Source organism: Micromesistius poutassou (assembly GCF_964030765.1).
Source record: "Micromesistius poutassou genome assembly, chromosome: 11".
In the NCBI taxonomy this organism is placed as follows: domain Eukaryota; kingdom Metazoa; phylum Chordata; class Actinopteri; order Gadiformes; family Gadidae; genus Micromesistius; species Micromesistius poutassou.
In genome coordinates, this window is record NC_140281.1 from 1997960 (window position 1) to 2014438 (window position 16479).

Consider the following 16479-nt stretch of genomic DNA (forward strand, 5'->3'; position numbering starts at 1 on the left):
CAAATTGTATTGTGCTGCAGAAAGTAAACTGTGTCATTGAGGAAGCCCCTAGTGCCAATACCTGGTGCACAAGACGAGACCTTCCAGAATCTGCAGGGCGTCTTAACTTTGTTTTCATGACATCCGTTACTTTAACAGACTACTTGCGCTTCAAGGAAATATACAAAACAAGGCCACTCGCTGCCCCTCTGCCTGCTGCTAGGGTAGGTAGGGGGTCTGCTGGGGTAGGTAGGGGGTCTGCTGGGGTAAGTCAGGGGTCTCTTGGGGTACATAGGGGGTCTGCTGGGGTACATAAGAGGTCTGCTGGAGTATGTAGGGATAACAAATACACAGATAATTAGAAAGTGAAGTCTTTATTGCATGTCTGTAGACAAATGCTTTTGAAGCAAATATAGATTGCACCTTTCCTGCCTTTACTCAGTCAATAGAAAAACAAATTTGCTAATTCATAAGCAATACCCCCAAAAAGTATACATTTGATAAACAAAATCAAAAAGAGTATATAGGTACTTCAAATACACACTTGTGCGTGCTGTGTGAGTGGCCCAACCATATTGGTGACACATTTTTGTAACTGACGCAATCTTAACTGTGTTTTGGCAACACAGAAACTCATCATGAACCACTGGCAGATTGTTTCTTGCCCAACTGGCTTCGGTGTAGCTGGATAGGAGTCATTGTGTGCCTACCAGACCTCAGAATGCCCGATAGGGCAGGCTAAGGCAAAATGAAACAGGCTGAGGTCAAATTAACGGTGGGAGACTATGAAACAATCCAATTAGTAGATGCCTCTGGTATGTCTCTCCACCCTGGCTGACTTGGCAAAGAGAAAAAAAAAAAAACCACACTAAATCAACAGCTTCAAAGGCCTCTTCTGGAGTGTTTACTCTGTGTCGCCCCTTAGCATGTATCATGCAGAGATTTTAACATGAAGAGGACATCAGTATTCGGAATGGGCCACTAAGAAAGCAAGAAAAGTGCAGATGGTCAACTTTACATGCGACCCTTGTACATGGGTGCCATGGTCTGAAAACATACAAAACACAAAACACAAACACACACACTTGCAAGCTTTTTGATTTGGACCATTTTCTTAATAATGCACGTACACACACAAACACACACACACACGCATTTGGATATATGTATATATATATATATATATAGTGTTTTGAGCTGTATGGAGTGCATTGGCATAAGGGTTTGAGCCGTAGAACAGGTGAAGTCCGTCTCCTCAGATCCCCGCTGCCTGGTTGAAGTGCCTCTTCCCGTCCAGGTACAGCATGGATTCTACAGCAGAGAAAACAACAACATCATTCATACAGAGCATCTGAAGCTTTCTCCAGCTGGGACACAGATGGGCTATATCCGTAAAGACATACGTAGGTACGTGTAGTAGACATACCTCCACTACACACTGTCTAACTGCTTTCAAGTGGTATAGGCATTTCACTGTTCTTTTGTACAGCCACTAATAACAGGACATTGCGTTCCAAATCTTGATTACAAGAATTACGGCTTGTAACGGCTAATCACACCACACCTGGTGGTATAATATGTCCCCCTTAACAGATGACGTGTGCGGCTCACCTCCGTAGCTCTTTGGAACGATCATGGGGACGTCGTTGTCCGACACGAAGGTGAAGTGGAACACGTTGGTGGTGTTGTGCTGACCCGTCAGAGGGTCCAGCACCTCGGTGTGAACCCTGACCTGGATGAAGTTCCCCTCCGTGTAACACACCTGGCAGGAAGGCAGACAGAGGAACGGGGGTTGGCTGTCGAAACCAGTGGGATGAACGTACACTATGCCGTACGTCGGTCACACGACAATCAAGAGCTTCAACGACAAGGCAAGAACGTTAACGCTTACACGGCAGACCAGAGTTTATAATAACATAAGGTACATCAATGATGCCTTCATATGATAATGTCGTTGGGGCTGGGCAACGGTTAATAGTTGCAATCGCGTTAATCACATAGTATTGGTGAGTTAACTCGCGATTACTCGCACTTTTAAAATTCTATTTTAAATCCACTCCAATTGAAGTTAAATGAGATTATCAAATGGAATGACACATTATTATATATTCATATCAAATGTACTTAATAAGCAAAAACTAGAAGTGATCTTGAGGGAGTTTTATTGAGTCACTCAGTGTGGGTTGAATATGAACCTTATGGAACACCACAGATTTGGGAATTGCAAACAGGCAGTTAATTAGTACAATTGTAAACCAACAGTTACTGCAAGTGTAGTTACATTCAAATAAGTAGCACCACAGATTTGGGAATTGTAAACAGGCTGTCACTTACTGCAAGTGTAATTGAATGTAAAGTAAGTGGAACTAAAAACAAAAATGAATTCTGATATGAATGTTGAACCTTTCAAAAGAGAAAAAAAAAAAATAAGAACGTGCGTTAATGCGTCAATTTGTATTAATCGTGTTAAATTAAGATTGCGTTAACGCGTAATTAACGTGTTAACTTGCCCAGCCCTAAATGCAATATAACATAATGTTAAAAAGGTTATGAGGGTTTCTGAACACAGCCACATACACACCTGTGATGAGAGGAGAAGCAGGGAGCCAATCTCCACTGGTTTCTGGAACAAGATGTCATCAACAGCGACCAGATTAGGTCGGCAGCCTCTGCAACACATCATAGGGGAGCCAATTAGCAAGGTGTGAGTGATGGGTTGGGTGAGATGATGCAAGATGATTGTCTCTCTGATTAGGATAATAGAGGATAATCAGAGAGTGTGAGGGGGAGTAGACAGGAGACAGGGATGGCTTTGGAGATAGTTAGAAAATGAAGAACGAAAGAAAAAGAAAGTGAGCGAGATTATCTACTATCGAGTATATATTGTAGTGCAGCATGTGAGTTGCTGCCCAGAATATGGGAAACCAAGGCTAGCTTGGTTGTACAAGTTCAGACACTGTTCTGGCTCTTCTGGCCCATCTCTTGTGTGGATGCTGTGTGTTCTTTGGAACAAGCATCCAAACATCCTGCAAAGGCAGGTTAGTAAGTGGGGCAGCAGGATTCATTACAGCTTAAGGTGCCGTTATGGGACAGCTTGGAGTTTCTTAAAGCTCATCCAAAGAATGGAAAACGATTTACACTCGTCTGCTAGCGTTCCTGTAGCGATGCACTTATTCAGTAGGCTCTATAAGGCTGGCTATTTCATGGCCATTGAAAGAAATGTGCTAGTGTGGTATTTCTTAATAGTGATCCTTCTACGAAAGAGCCGAAAAATAGTCGACCGGCCCTAACTTAGTATCCCGCTCTCCTCCTTTGTGTCTCCTTCTCTCTCTGCTCACCCATAGGAGCAGGCGTTGGCCCAGCCCAGCTCGTAGGCCTTCCTCATCAGGAAGCCACCGAAGATCCTGTTGAAGATGTTCCTCTCCTGTAGAGCATGCACACACACGCACACACACACAGACTGAACGATGCATCACAAGGTCACAGGGCAACACAGAAAGGTGACTCACTACTGTTTAGATACTGAAGACTGATACTGATACTTTTAAAAGACATGTGGGTGACCATGAAGATTTTAAGTTTAAGTTTAGTTGATAGCCAAGTTGCTAGTCTCACCAGGTGAATACAAATCTCTGCTCCTACTCGGTCCGTTTATGCATTTGTACTCTTTGCATTGTTTTCTGATTGTGTATTTTTTGACTTTTGGGAACGAGATCTATCACTGGGTATTTGACGCGCCTATTTGACCCTTGACCTGCTCTCACCTGAGGATGGCAGATCTCCAGGCCCTTAACCTTGGCGTCCTCCATCCACACAGACTTAGATGGCAGGACCCTGCTGCGAAAGCTCACCGTCCTGTTGGGGACATCATGCACGCACACGCACACGCACACACACACACACACACACACACACACACACACACACACACACACACACACACATAAGCACAGGCAAACGCACGCACACAGACACACTCAGGAGGCTGGGCCCTGCTGGGGAAACTAACCGCCCTGCTGTGGCACAGACACCGCTCACAGGCATGTGCATCACTGTGCATCTAATGCAAGATGCTGTGGTGAACGTGTGGTGACTAAAAGTGCACTTCCGTCATCCCAAGCGCATAAAAAAAAAGGCACTAAAGCTAAAAGTTTAAAGAATTCACCTGATCACCTGACCATCTCCGACTCGAAATACCAAAATAAATACAACAACATTTACTCAACGCTATTTTGTTTCGAGTCCCCAGGCAGTCTAGCTGTCCCTGCGGGGGTGAGGATCACACCTCGTCTGATGCCACAGCCACTTGGGTTTCGTGTTCACCCAAACAAGACACGTTGTTTGACTTGCAACTTGTGGCGGCTTGTGACAGCAGCAAAGGAAGTGAGAGGAGAAGGTGTGCCCTCGACCATCTGTGTGTGGGTTGGTGGTGCGAGTGTGGGGGTTGACAATGTGACACTGGTAGAGATGTTAACAGTGTGTGTGTGTGTGTGTGTGTGTGTGTGTGTGTGTGTGTGTGTGTGTGTGTGTGTGTGTGTGTGTGTGTGTGTGTGTGTGTGTGTGTGTGTGTGTGTGTGTGCGCGTGTCCTTCGTACTGGGGATCCAGGGTGCTGAGGAATTGGCTGTGGACGACCTTCCTCTCCTCCGCCGTTGGCGCCACCTTCAGAAGGGAGGCGGTGCTGAGCTCCACGCGGCGAGTCTTGTTGACTGCACGCACACACACACACACGCACACACACACACGCACACACGACAAATTGGATGCCTTTCCCCAATGCTCACTGAAGACGGACATGGTTCATGATGGGGTTTGTCGGCGTCTTACCCTCTCCCTGCTGGAACAGTAGCTCCTCCTCTGGTCCCTCAGGCTTCAAGGGATTCACATATGCTGCCCTGGAAGGAAGGAAGGAAGGAAGTGAGGGAAGGAAGTGAGTGACGGAGGGAGGAACAAAGGGAGGATCGGAGGGAAAGAAAGGAAGGAAGATAGATAGAACAAACAAACAAACAAACAAAATAAAATGCTATGTCCTTTCCAGGTTGTTAATCAGAACATCCACCAATGGACCATTGTCCTCCCCTGGCCGTCCCAGCCCGAGGTACCTCTTGTTTTCTGGGTCTCTGGCCACCATGACGAACGTGGCCTCCAGGACTGGGCTGTAGGCTCCATCGTTGAACTGGTGAAGCAGACACACACACACACACACATCGGCACATAATAAGCCTCTCAGAGGAACGGGTGTTGACGCACGAGGCAGCGCTGTGTGCTTCATGTGTGAGCGGGGAAACCAACCTGAGACATGTACATCTTGGCTTCGATGGACGTCTTCCCTACCCACGTCACGTGACCGGTGAACTTGATGTCGCGGTCGGGGTAGATGATGTGCTGTCTCATGTCTGCGTGGATGAAAACGCCCAAGATTTATGCTTTCAAACGGGAAGTGGTTCTCTTACTGACATATTGCATAACACCTCGGAGTAGCAAAGGGTTAGGCATTTAAGTATGTTGTAAAATAGATGGGTCAAGATTGTTATAAAGCTACGAGAAATCAGCTTATAAAACCGTTCATTTGAGTTGTGGGTGGTCAAAGTCATAGTAAGGAAAAAAAACATCCTTGACAGACACAATGAATGTGGTCATACCTATCTTGTCCACTAGGGCGGTGACGATGGACAGCGGAGACCTGGGCAGGGCAGGATTGTGGGTATGAGAGTAAGAGATGAGCACTAAAGAAGGAAAGCAAAGACAACGTTGTAAGAAGATGAGGGAAACTGCAAATTGCATTAAATCTTTTGCTAAAACGGTATCTAACAATTAGTAAATACCTGTGGAAATCTAACAGAATCTACACAGTTATATTCACGACAGTCTAGTGTTGTATTACTCGATTGAGTGATACTACAACTATGTTGAGATGAGATAAAATGAGATAATAGTAAGTCAGCCACAGTGGTTAAAGTTTAACTAAAGAAAACTAAAATATTGTCATCAATATTAGTTTTTAGGTCTTTTACAAATGCATAATATATTATGCTACGTGTTTTGGAGTAGGATATATCCTTAAAACACACAACAAAAAGTGCATATGAAACAAGTACTAGATTACTCTCTGAGATCTGGACCATGTATTTGATCATTTATTGTGGTGTTTCTTGTATCCTTAATCAGTTCTACCTGCTAAACTATCCAGATCCTCCAGGATCCTGCCAAATCTGAAACACAGTAAAAATACCGGACATGACATGAAAATTTGTAAGGGACAAATGTTTACTGCATGACCATCGTCTCAAAGTGTTTTTTCTTGCACATGAACCGGTCACACAACACTGTCAATACATTCACGAATATCAATTTTGGTAAGCAAAGGATCCGATGTAAAATGATGCGGGCCGAGATGAGAGAGTTTGAATATCAGCAAAATGGTGACAAATATGACCGTTGTCGTGACGGCCTGTTGACAGGAAAGGCGGAATCAGATCGACTGGAGGGGAGGAGGACTGCTGTCCCTGTGACACCATCTGGGTACAAGCCGCTCTAAAAGTAGTCTCACTAATCAGACTTTGGATTAACCAACAAGTCTGGTGGCAGGCAAACTCTAATCTGGGTGGACGGGGCGTTTCCCTTTCTTTCACTTCAAATTTGGTTAGACCAATGAGGCAGAGATCTGTGAGCATGTGATTGGCTGGGCCAGCCAAAGTAAATTGTAAAAAGAAGTGTCTGTAAATGTTTCAGAATCACTGAAACACTGGCCATACTTGCCACTGTATAAACACAATTATTTAAAAAAACAACTTCTGAACGCTGGCACAACTTTGATCTCTTCGGTAGAATGTCTCCGTAACAAAACAGGAAACAAGGCATCACTACACCCCTTTCTCTTTTTAGTTTCCCGACCTCTCTCTCTCCCCCCAGAAGCTTTTGCTCTAACATAGTAGGACTGCTGAATGTGCTTTCACTCCTAAAGAAAGAGTGAAGCCAGTCCTGTGGGAAAGAGGGGGTGGCGATGCGGTGTTGGCGGTACCTGACGGTGTTGTGGTGAGTGAGGTACTTCTCCCTGATGTGGGGCTGGGAGCCCAGGGGCAGATGGACCTCGTGGGAGCTGTCCTTCATGGAGCGCGGGGGCATGTCGCTCTGGGAGCGAGCCAGCATGGAGGACAGGGACAGGCGCTCCTCCAGGGCCTGCTTGTGGTCCCTGAGGGCCGGCAGAAGCACAAACAAAGGGCGTTGGAAAACGCTTTGGGAACGCACTCAATGAATAAACTCCACTTGACAATCAAACGCATGTGCCGGTAGTTTGTCCGTTCCTAGCCAATGAACAGACTAAAGTTAATAAACACATGATAGTGTAGCGGTGATGGATGTCCCTCTCCCAGCCCAAAGGACCTGGGTTCAAACCATATAACGTAAAAACAGTGGATGTTTCGTGTGTGAAGTCACCCATTGGCTTATGCACAACAGATGTGAAGCCCAAAGGTGTGTCCACCTGAGACGGGTTGAGACACGGTGTGTCACCCTGGAAGGAGGGATCACCCACTCTACGTTTCTTCTCAAGATTTCTTCCTTGCTGATTAAGGGAGCTTTGTGACGCATTGCCGTTGGGGGGGGGGGGGGGACGCTTCAAAATGTAAATTTCAACATTGACCCGGAGCACCGCGTGGCTCAGCGTTCCGACGTGCGTGTTCAGTCATCTTTTAAACTAGCTCTTAATCCTCGAGAAGGCAAGGCCCAACCTAGTGAACAGAGTCTAACCGCGTCTCGAGTGAGTGCACCTTTAGATTTCACCTTGTGGGCCTCTCCACTGCTTGAAAACAGCACTGGAAACAATCCATATTTGGCACATTTAGGGCGGGAATTAAATTGCCACAAAACAGAGAGACTATGGCTAAAACTCATGTTAGATCCTGAAAGTTATAGTCTCAAAAACAGATCTACAAAGATTTTAAATTAATATCAGTTATTCACTATCTATCGCTGAGCGAGGTAACACATTAGGGATTGAGCCTATGGACCACTGATGAAAGCCCTAACATTTGGAGTATTATTATGGTTATGAACCGGTGGCAACATGCATTCAAATAGTCAGTTAGTGGCGCACACTAAGTGACGTGTTTCCCATCACCAAGTATTGGGTGTTCAGTGGTGTAGGGCGGAGCTCTTTTGACCAAAAGTATCGCCAAGGAGAAAGAAACTGAAATCTTCCAGATTACCACTTTAAGAGAACTCTTTAAATAAAATAAAACTGTCAAACGGGACCTCTCAAAATGTTTAATATGGCAACTGAGATTCTAACCAAACAAAAAACATGTATTTGCATTGAATTACGGGCAGGAAATCACAAGTTGCCCATTGACCTAGAATGGTGTCTATTAGCATCCAACCATCGAGAGCCCCCTACAGCCCATTAGATGAACTGATGGCTTTAAGTATCTACTTATGTAAGTAGTAATAGATGAACTGCATAGTACTAGTATGCATGTACTATTTAATTTAGCAGACACTTCTATCCAGAGAGACTTGCACTCTCTGGAGAGCACTGCCATTACCTCCAGTTGGTGGACGCTCCAACAATCTCTCTCAACCGGTTGCGTACTAAAAAAAAGAAAAGGAGAAAAGGAACCTGACATTATTTTTGGTACATTCAAAGTGTGAGAAAATGTTCTTCTGCCTCACACAGGAAACGTCTAACCACAAGGTTCCTTCATGTGAATATTCTGTGTTTCATAACGGATGGTCTAAGTTGGAGTCATGCTTTTGACTATTTGAATTATAAAGAAGAAGGAGGAGGAGGAGTGTGTAGGAGTCTGGAATAAGAGAGAGAGCAGCCATTGCAGAACAGCCACAAGAAACCGCACCAAGACACTGTAGGTGTGCAGCGATAACGATCATCTTCATCGTCGATTCGAATACGCTGCTAGCCGCTCTTGGACTCAAGTCTGTGCTCAAAATTTTCTGTTTGTGGTTTATTGATCTACTTTTTATTGTGTATTCATATTTATACTGTATAGTCTTTTATATTGTGCTAACTATGTGTGTACTTTTAAGGAGCTGCTTTCCGAATTTCATTGTACTGTGTATAATGACAATAAAAGCTTTCTATTCCATTATATTCTTTCTATTCTAGTTACAGCACAGTATCTATTATTAAGGTTAGAATAGAATAAGCAATGTCAACTTTTGATGATCTGACACAGAGAAAAGCAACCAAATATTGTCCTTTCTAAGTGGGTATGAGCAGCAGATATCCAAGGTAGGTTCACCTGATAGATGACTAAAGCGAGGAATCGATAATGAAAATGATCAATAAACAAATAATTTCAGCACTTGTTCAGATCTGTAGATCTGAAAGGGGAAAAGGCCTTTAATCCAGGGGATGCAAAAACACTGGGAAATTCAGGTCAGCGGATGTTAAGAAGGGCTATCGTCCAGCTATATTCTGTGGAACAGTAGGATGCAGCAGCTTCTACTCGACCAAGCACAGAGGGCTTTTAATTTACAAAGCTAATGATGTGATAAATAGGAAAATGGAAATGGTAATTAAGAGAATTATGCTGAAAAGGGAAGGCAATTAAAGAGAAAATTAATCATAAATGATCATGGTTTACCATTGGATACATGTAATGCGTTTGGATTTCCTGTTGAAAAATAAAAAATGGGCAGGTGAGATATTGAACAGGATAATTACAAATGTCGGTTGATGACCTGGTCAGATTTTTAGACATGTAAAGTGAAATTATGCTTACACTGGATAATCTATTGTGGTAGGAAAAAACAACGATTGGGTAACTCACTACCACACACCTTCGCATATAACCACTTTCATTTGGCCGGAACAGATTGAACAGATGTTATTGATAGTTGAACAGAATCCCATTACCGCAATGCATTCATTTTCAGTAAATGTATATTTTGTTTATTTTAACCTCACCCCATATATAGCTCTGTCATATATAGCTCATACGTCCCTGTATCACCACCTCAGATGGCTGGGGACCAAACTACACAGGTCTTTCTCATCAATGACCAATAAGTTAATGAAAAGTACCCACTGTTCTCATAAAAACACACTGATACTTTGTTGATATGCTGTGAACCAAATATTTAAATCAAGGGTGGCCGCACCCTGGTTCAAACCAACGATGCGACACACACAGACAAGGAGTCGATTTGAATGTGTTCAAAAGAGAATCAACAAAGTATGAGTGTGTTTTCTATGAGCCCACTTGTGTGAGCACAGGGGTCCTCTCAGATCAGTTTCGACATTGGAAAGTGGTCAGAAACACCAGTGTAGTCCGGTCCCCAATCATCTGCGGTGGTGACAGAGTGACATGCAACATTGTGATCAAACAAGTTCACACGGCGTGCAGGAGGCACACATCGTGCTGGGTCACCTAAGGGTTTTGAATGAACTGAGTGTCAGTGTCAACAGGTTATGACAATCTCTAAAAAATCTCTGAGTGATCAACGGATTAGTATGATTCATGACTGCCCCGTCATGGATGATGATGATGATCAGGTCTCACCTTGGTACATGTCCAGCGGGGTGCCTGTCGAAGACACGCCCCCTGCTGAGAACGCCCTCGAGGTCAGGCGGACTCTCGACCGCAGCAACAACAATCTGTGAGCAGGATGGAGCGCGGCAGCGTTACATCGGTGGATAGTACAGGTATCCTAATCCTGATAGTACAGGTATCCTCATCCTAACAGTACGGGTATCCTAAAGTAACCCAATCTCTGTCTCAATCACAATGACATAAGGGGGCGTGGCACACATAATGTATTCAACTGACGGGATTCATGATGATCGCACTGGGGGCCAGTCGGCGATACGCTGATTGTGAGACTCTTTCTGAGGTCTGTACTGAGAAAGCAGTGCCACGGAGTCATGCAGGTCTGTCACGCCCAAAATAAACATAATATAATCCCCACCGACGCAGGGCCCCTCCCATGTATGTGGTCATGTGTGGCCGATACTATCGGTAGTTAAGCAATCATAGCCTTATAATGAATTAGTCAAAAATTAGCACAAACTGGTCAGTGATGAAATACACCAATGTCACGACTTTAAGTGATTGAGAAAGTTAACGTCAGAGCGTAGAAAGAACCATTCTGGCTACTCATTTAGAGCTGTCACGTTAGAGCTGCTAACTAGCAAGTTTAGCCTCAAACCAATAGCCTACCGTTCACGGGTGTAATAACTAAATATGTCTTCATTCATCAGACTAACCTTTGTAAGTACATCTTCTTTATATGTTGTGAGCGACCCAAGCCTTGAGGTAAGATAAAAGACCAAACCGGACGAGAAGTGCCTAAAGTTCCTGAGCAGTGCTAGCCGACAGACAGCAGTAGTATACTTCCGCCCTCCCTCGTGGCCCCGCCCACCGCAGATGCACTCCGCATCACGTCTGAACCCAAAACATGACCTCACAAACATGGTGCAGAGTGAATCAGAATCAGAATCCTTTTATTTGTCATTGTACAGTGTACAACGAAATTGTAGCAGCATTCAAGTATACGCATAACATAACAATAGTAAAAAGTACAAGGCAGTAGTGCAATGTACGCATACAAATATAAATAGATGATAGTGTTCAGTGCGGCTGAGTGACAGCCAACAAGAAGCTAGCAATATATTTGTTTTCTATTTACGTGTGAACCAAAACTATTTCCCCGCGGTTAAGTTGGTTGATCTGTTATCAAACTCACTTTCCTCGGTAACTATTTGCATATTTTTCAGCCTACGAATGGGAGTGTACACGCAGATGAGCGTTATTAATATGCTGCAAACAGTATGAATAATTAGTCTACGTGAACATAACCATGTACTATGTATTTTATGAATCCAATGCATTGGAGATATGAATATATACATAACTAAGGAATCTGTATTAAGAGATAAAATAAACATAATCACACTTGGGTTCCACAATTAATCGTCAAATGAGTTTGATTCGTTGGACTGCTCATGATGCAAAAAATGTATTTGGGGTATGGTGTTTATTGCGGCTCTTTGGTCAATCAGGTTCATTTTTTATCATTAATAAAGCGACTCATCCCATACAAATCAGGCACCAACAGATTTTGTTAATAACTGTTAATAATCGGTCACACAACACTGGGAACATCCTACATTCAGCAATATCAATTTAGGTAAGAAAGGGATCCTATGTAAAATGATGCGCGGCCGAGATGTGGGACGTAACGGAGAAAAGAAAAATAAACAAACAAACGTGATGACGCGCGCTGATGCCCGGTTTCGATTGGTCAGAAACCCGAGAGTTCGGGCCACCTCAGCTGACCCCGCCTACCCCGGTGGAGGCGTCTATAAAGACGACGTAAACAAAGAGCCGCCACTGCACAGCTGACTGAGACCCAACAGGGCTATATTGCTGCATGCACTTCTCCCCGACAAACGCGTCAGGATCCCCGGCTGCTAGTGGAGGGTAAGGCCCCTCGAAGCGAATGAAGAAATATCTTTTGCTTCACTTCTTCAGAGGACTTCTCAGAAAAGGAAAAAAGAGTAAAAGAAGAAAACGGACATGCTTAAACTACGGAAGGCTGAACCCCGGGATGTGCCTGACATATTACGACTCATAAAGGTATGTACCGGTTAGAAGCCTGTTAAATAACTTTGCACAAATGTCTATATATCAGTCAAAACCCAGATTCATACTCGTGAGAAAGTGAAGTCCATTTGTGTGTAGGATTATTGGTATTTAAGTTGAGCTGAAGAGGCAGTGGGCTTTATCCACTGATGGGTGTCTGCGGGTCTAGCGACCCCTAGACGAAGCAGACATGTAATGGCAGGATCAAAGGGAATTCGGGGTTTTTAACGAACAACGAGACAGTGGAAAACTCACTGGAGGAGGTAAAGGAGGTCGGGTTGTTGCGGAAACTTTTCTTACACAAAGTCACTGATTTCCTTGACGCCGATTCTGGTCAGTCTGGGGTCAATCGGCTCTTTGTTTAGGCTGTGTGGCCATGGAAAAGGTCATGGACAACGCTCCAACTAGATCAGCTTTCTTTTATAAACAACGGGCCTAACTCATCAACACATTCTTCTCCCTTGCAGGAACTGGCTAAATATGAAGAGATGGAAGACCGAGTGTTGCTGACCGAGAAAGGTGAGCGTCAACAAGGCTTCGATCTTTAATCTACTTTGTACAAGGATCTTATTATAGACCGTCGCACAGGATTTACAAAAGCTTGTTTCTCTCTGTGTTCCAGAGCTTCTGGAGGATGGATTTGGCGAACACCCGTTTTACCAGTGCATTCTGGCCGAATGGCAGGAAGAACAAAGCAACGAAGGTATAAACCTGTTATGACTATTCAACGGCCGTAGTTTTGCAACTCATCAGTGATTACAGTGTAAATGTCGCATAACGCTTAGCAGGTTTATGGGCCGTTTGCATCACATTTGCATGTAATGGAAGGTAAGTTCATTCATATAGCACCATTCAAACATAAGGCCATTCATAGTGCTTCTCAAAGAAATCACGTTACAAACATTGAAAGACATTCATTAAAAGAGAATAAGAGGAGAAATGTTAAATACAAGAAATAACTTGAAATAAAAAAACAAAAATGTAAGATGCAACTTTACATGTTAAATGAAAACCGGGGCAAAAATAAATGTTTTCTTGCATCTACAGCTCAACAAGACCTGTCTAGAGAGGGTCCTCGTGGCACACCCTTGTCTCACATGATTTCCTGTTTACTTTCTGCCTCCTCAGAACCAAAGGTGATCGGGTTCGCCATGTACTACTTCACCTATGACCCCTGGACCGGCAAGCTCCTCTACCTCGAAGACTTCTTTGTTGTCGAGGAGTTCAGAGGTAAAGCAGGACCTATCATAACATTCACCCTAACTTAGACCCAATATCTGTTCAGTTGCGTTTGCGAAAGGTTTGTTGACTATATATATATTTAACTTGTTTCCTTCAGGAAAAGGCATTGGTTCTGAGATCTTGAAGCTCCTAAGTCATGTAAGTATGGTGCGATTGTTTCAAAGAACTGTATAACATCGGAAATAGGCTAAGCACAGATCAGAGACAACACACAGAGCAGTCTCTGTTAATACCTTACAATTGCAGTGGAAAAGTACTGTTGATGCAGCAAATACAAAACGTACAGCATACAAATGATACGCAACTGTCTAAATTATATTTTATAAATGATAACATTTGAACACTCAGTGGAACACTCAAGGTTGCTTCAAGTTTTTGTTGCAGTTTAATTTTTCACTACCCCTCCCTGGCCCCCTCATGCAATGCATTCACTCTAGCTTCCTATCGCTAAACCCCTCCTCCTCCCTGTCCACTCTCAGTTGGCGATGAAGACACGCTGCAGCAGCATGCACTTCATCGTCGCCGAGGACAACCGCTCATCCATCGAGTTCTACAAGCGCCGTGGCGCCGAAGACCTGTCCAAGGAGGAGGGCTGGCGTCTGTTCCGCTTCGACAAGGACAGCATCCTCAAGATGGCGGCACCCGCGGAAGAGTGAGCTGGCCCCTCCCCCCCCCCAACGGACTCCAGTACACAACGAGAAGGAGGAGGAAGGTGGGGAGGAGGAGGAGGAAGGTGTCACCAGGGCAGGAGTCATACCAGAGACATGGACGCAGAGTTTGAGTCACTGTTGGTACCTGAACTAGTTTGGGTCGTCTGCGTCACAAATTGATACATGTATACAGGATAAAATTCTCAGGATCTGTGGGTGACGTGCAGAAGCTATGCATGATTGACGGGTTGGAGCTAGGCTCCAGCGGGCGTGGTGGTTATGGTAACTAGTTCCAGGGGGGTTTCGCCCAGACTCTTTAGTGTAAATGACTCTTGGAAGACTCCAGCCAGCTTTCCTCTCTGTTCGAGCGGAGCTCAGCTTACTTTTACTGTAGTGTAGCCTCAAAAGGGCATTAATTATTCCTAAAATATAGATCTATATATATTTAGATGTAGTCACCTCTGCTTATCTCAGATGTACCACTTAATTTAGTGTTAACCTTATACTTTTCTTTTTATATTTTACATGTATACCTTTTTTTTGTTAACCCGTCATGATGGACAGATTTTATTACTTATTGTTGATTGTTGGAGCACATTAGTTTGTTATGTCTAGTTTGCCAATAAAGTTTATTCTGATAAACCACAGATGTCGCGTTCGTAAGCTCTCACTCTCTGCTGTTGATTTATGTATGTCTTTCATGGTAATTGACGTCCCGAGCCAATGAAAGCATTGGAAAGCCAGTCTGTTTAATCTTATGCCCTACCACTCAGAATTGTTAACTGGACATTGTAATTGCTGGCATCTGGACTCTTTCATGATTGTACGGTAATATAAATACATGTTTAACATTTACATGTTAAACGCAACTATGTTCATGTTAAGATGATGAACTGGGGCCATTGTGGTGTCGGCCCACATGAATTAAGAAAACTTAGAAAGAAGCCTTTGACTTCATGCTAATAAGTTGTAGGAAAGAAGAGGCGGTGAGTGCAAACTGCACCATAACACTGCTGTGGGGTCATGCTCATCGGGAGTGTCGTTTTGTTTACCCTTCAAAGGATTGGACTTGACCTACTCGGGAGGAAAAGCAAACAACACTGACCCACATTCACACATTTCCTTACCTGTATGGCACACCCGCCCCGTACAAGTGAAATCAAGCAAGACAAAGCTCTGCATACCATATTTAGGGGAGGTTAGAAGGCAGGAAAAGCCTCTTGTTTTTGCTGTTGGAATAATAACTCTTTGAAGTATTATGGTGTGTCTGTGTGTGTGTGTGTGTATTGTTCTAGCTCTTGGCAAGGGCAATGTACATAACACTGCCAGGGTCTGTCTTATTGGAATTGCAATATATCGCTCTCAGAGGACAAGCATGGCTAGGTGAAAAGGCTAGTAAGACAGTATGGGATTGTTTCCTTTCAGGGTAAAGTGTTGTGTCGTCTCGGTGGCTTTGGCAGACATCTTTATTGACAACACGTTACCAAATCGTGCTTGATTTATCAGATGAGTAAAGTTATTTTTATTAATACTAGGATCCTGAACGTTGATTTTAGGAACCATGAATGTCTCCGGGGGGGGAGGGGAATATGTCCGTGGCGTGGGTAGGTTCCTGAATGGCTCCCGGACCCTAGGGGCCCGAGAGTTGCCCTTGAAGTTAAGCAGACCGGAAACCAATTGGGTTGGTCGAGATGAATGAATACGCTGAAAGTGGTTGTGTTCAGACTGACCTCGGATAGCAAAGCAGCACAATTCTAAACCCATTTTGCAACAGTGGTATACATAATGCCAACCCCATGTTATATTAAACCTTTTTTGTATCTTAAAGTCTAGGAAATTTGGGCATTAGCTACTTGCTGGGCCTGGTGGATGGCACCGTTCAGATGTCATCACAATGCAAATAAAGACCTAGGCAAAACAGGGAATGTGATTGTAAAATGGAAGAGGGCTCCAGCATAACAATGGCTCTGTTGCCAAGCGCTGGTGTGCACCCTGGAGATAAGTGTTT

General features: G+C 44.0%; 2 protein-coding genes across 3 annotated transcripts; one reads left to right on the forward strand and one right to left on the reverse strand.

Moving 5' to 3' along the window:
* Positions 1 to 350: 350 nt before the first annotated feature.
* Positions 351 to 11334, reverse strand: acot9.1 (acyl-CoA thioesterase 9, tandem duplicate 1). 2 transcript variants are annotated; one of them, XM_084474982.1, is made up of 16 exons: positions 11202 to 11334; positions 10498 to 10592; positions 9580 to 9609; positions 8521 to 8566; positions 6999 to 7169; positions 6152 to 6189; positions 5620 to 5703; positions 5270 to 5373; positions 5080 to 5153; positions 4805 to 4872; positions 4575 to 4686; positions 3744 to 3834; positions 3318 to 3403; positions 2561 to 2648; positions 1591 to 1741; positions 351 to 1290 (listed from the first exon to the last, which is right to left on the reverse strand). In XM_084474982.1, exons 1-16 carry the CDS (start codon positions 11213 to 11215, stop codon positions 1235 to 1237), a joined length of 1308 nt encoding a protein of 435 aa, XP_084331108.1. In that variant the 5' UTR covers positions 11216 to 11334; the 3' UTR covers positions 351 to 1234. The 2 variants fall into 2 exon arrangements, with proteins under 2 accessions (XP_084331108.1, XP_084331109.1); XM_084474983.1 differs by lacking the exon at positions 9580 to 9609.
* Positions 11335 to 12340: 1006 nt separating this feature from the next.
* LOC311355249 (diamine acetyltransferase 1-like) lies at positions 12341 to 15118 on the forward strand. The gene is made up of 6 exons (XM_084474988.1): positions 12341 to 12573; positions 13047 to 13098; positions 13202 to 13282; positions 13708 to 13809; positions 13919 to 13959; positions 14301 to 15118. Exons 1-6 carry the CDS (start codon positions 12514 to 12516, stop codon positions 14475 to 14477), a joined length of 513 nt encoding a protein of 170 aa, XP_084331114.1. The 5' UTR covers positions 12341 to 12513; the 3' UTR covers positions 14478 to 15118.
* The last annotated feature ends 1361 nt before the right edge of the window (positions 15119 to 16479 follow it).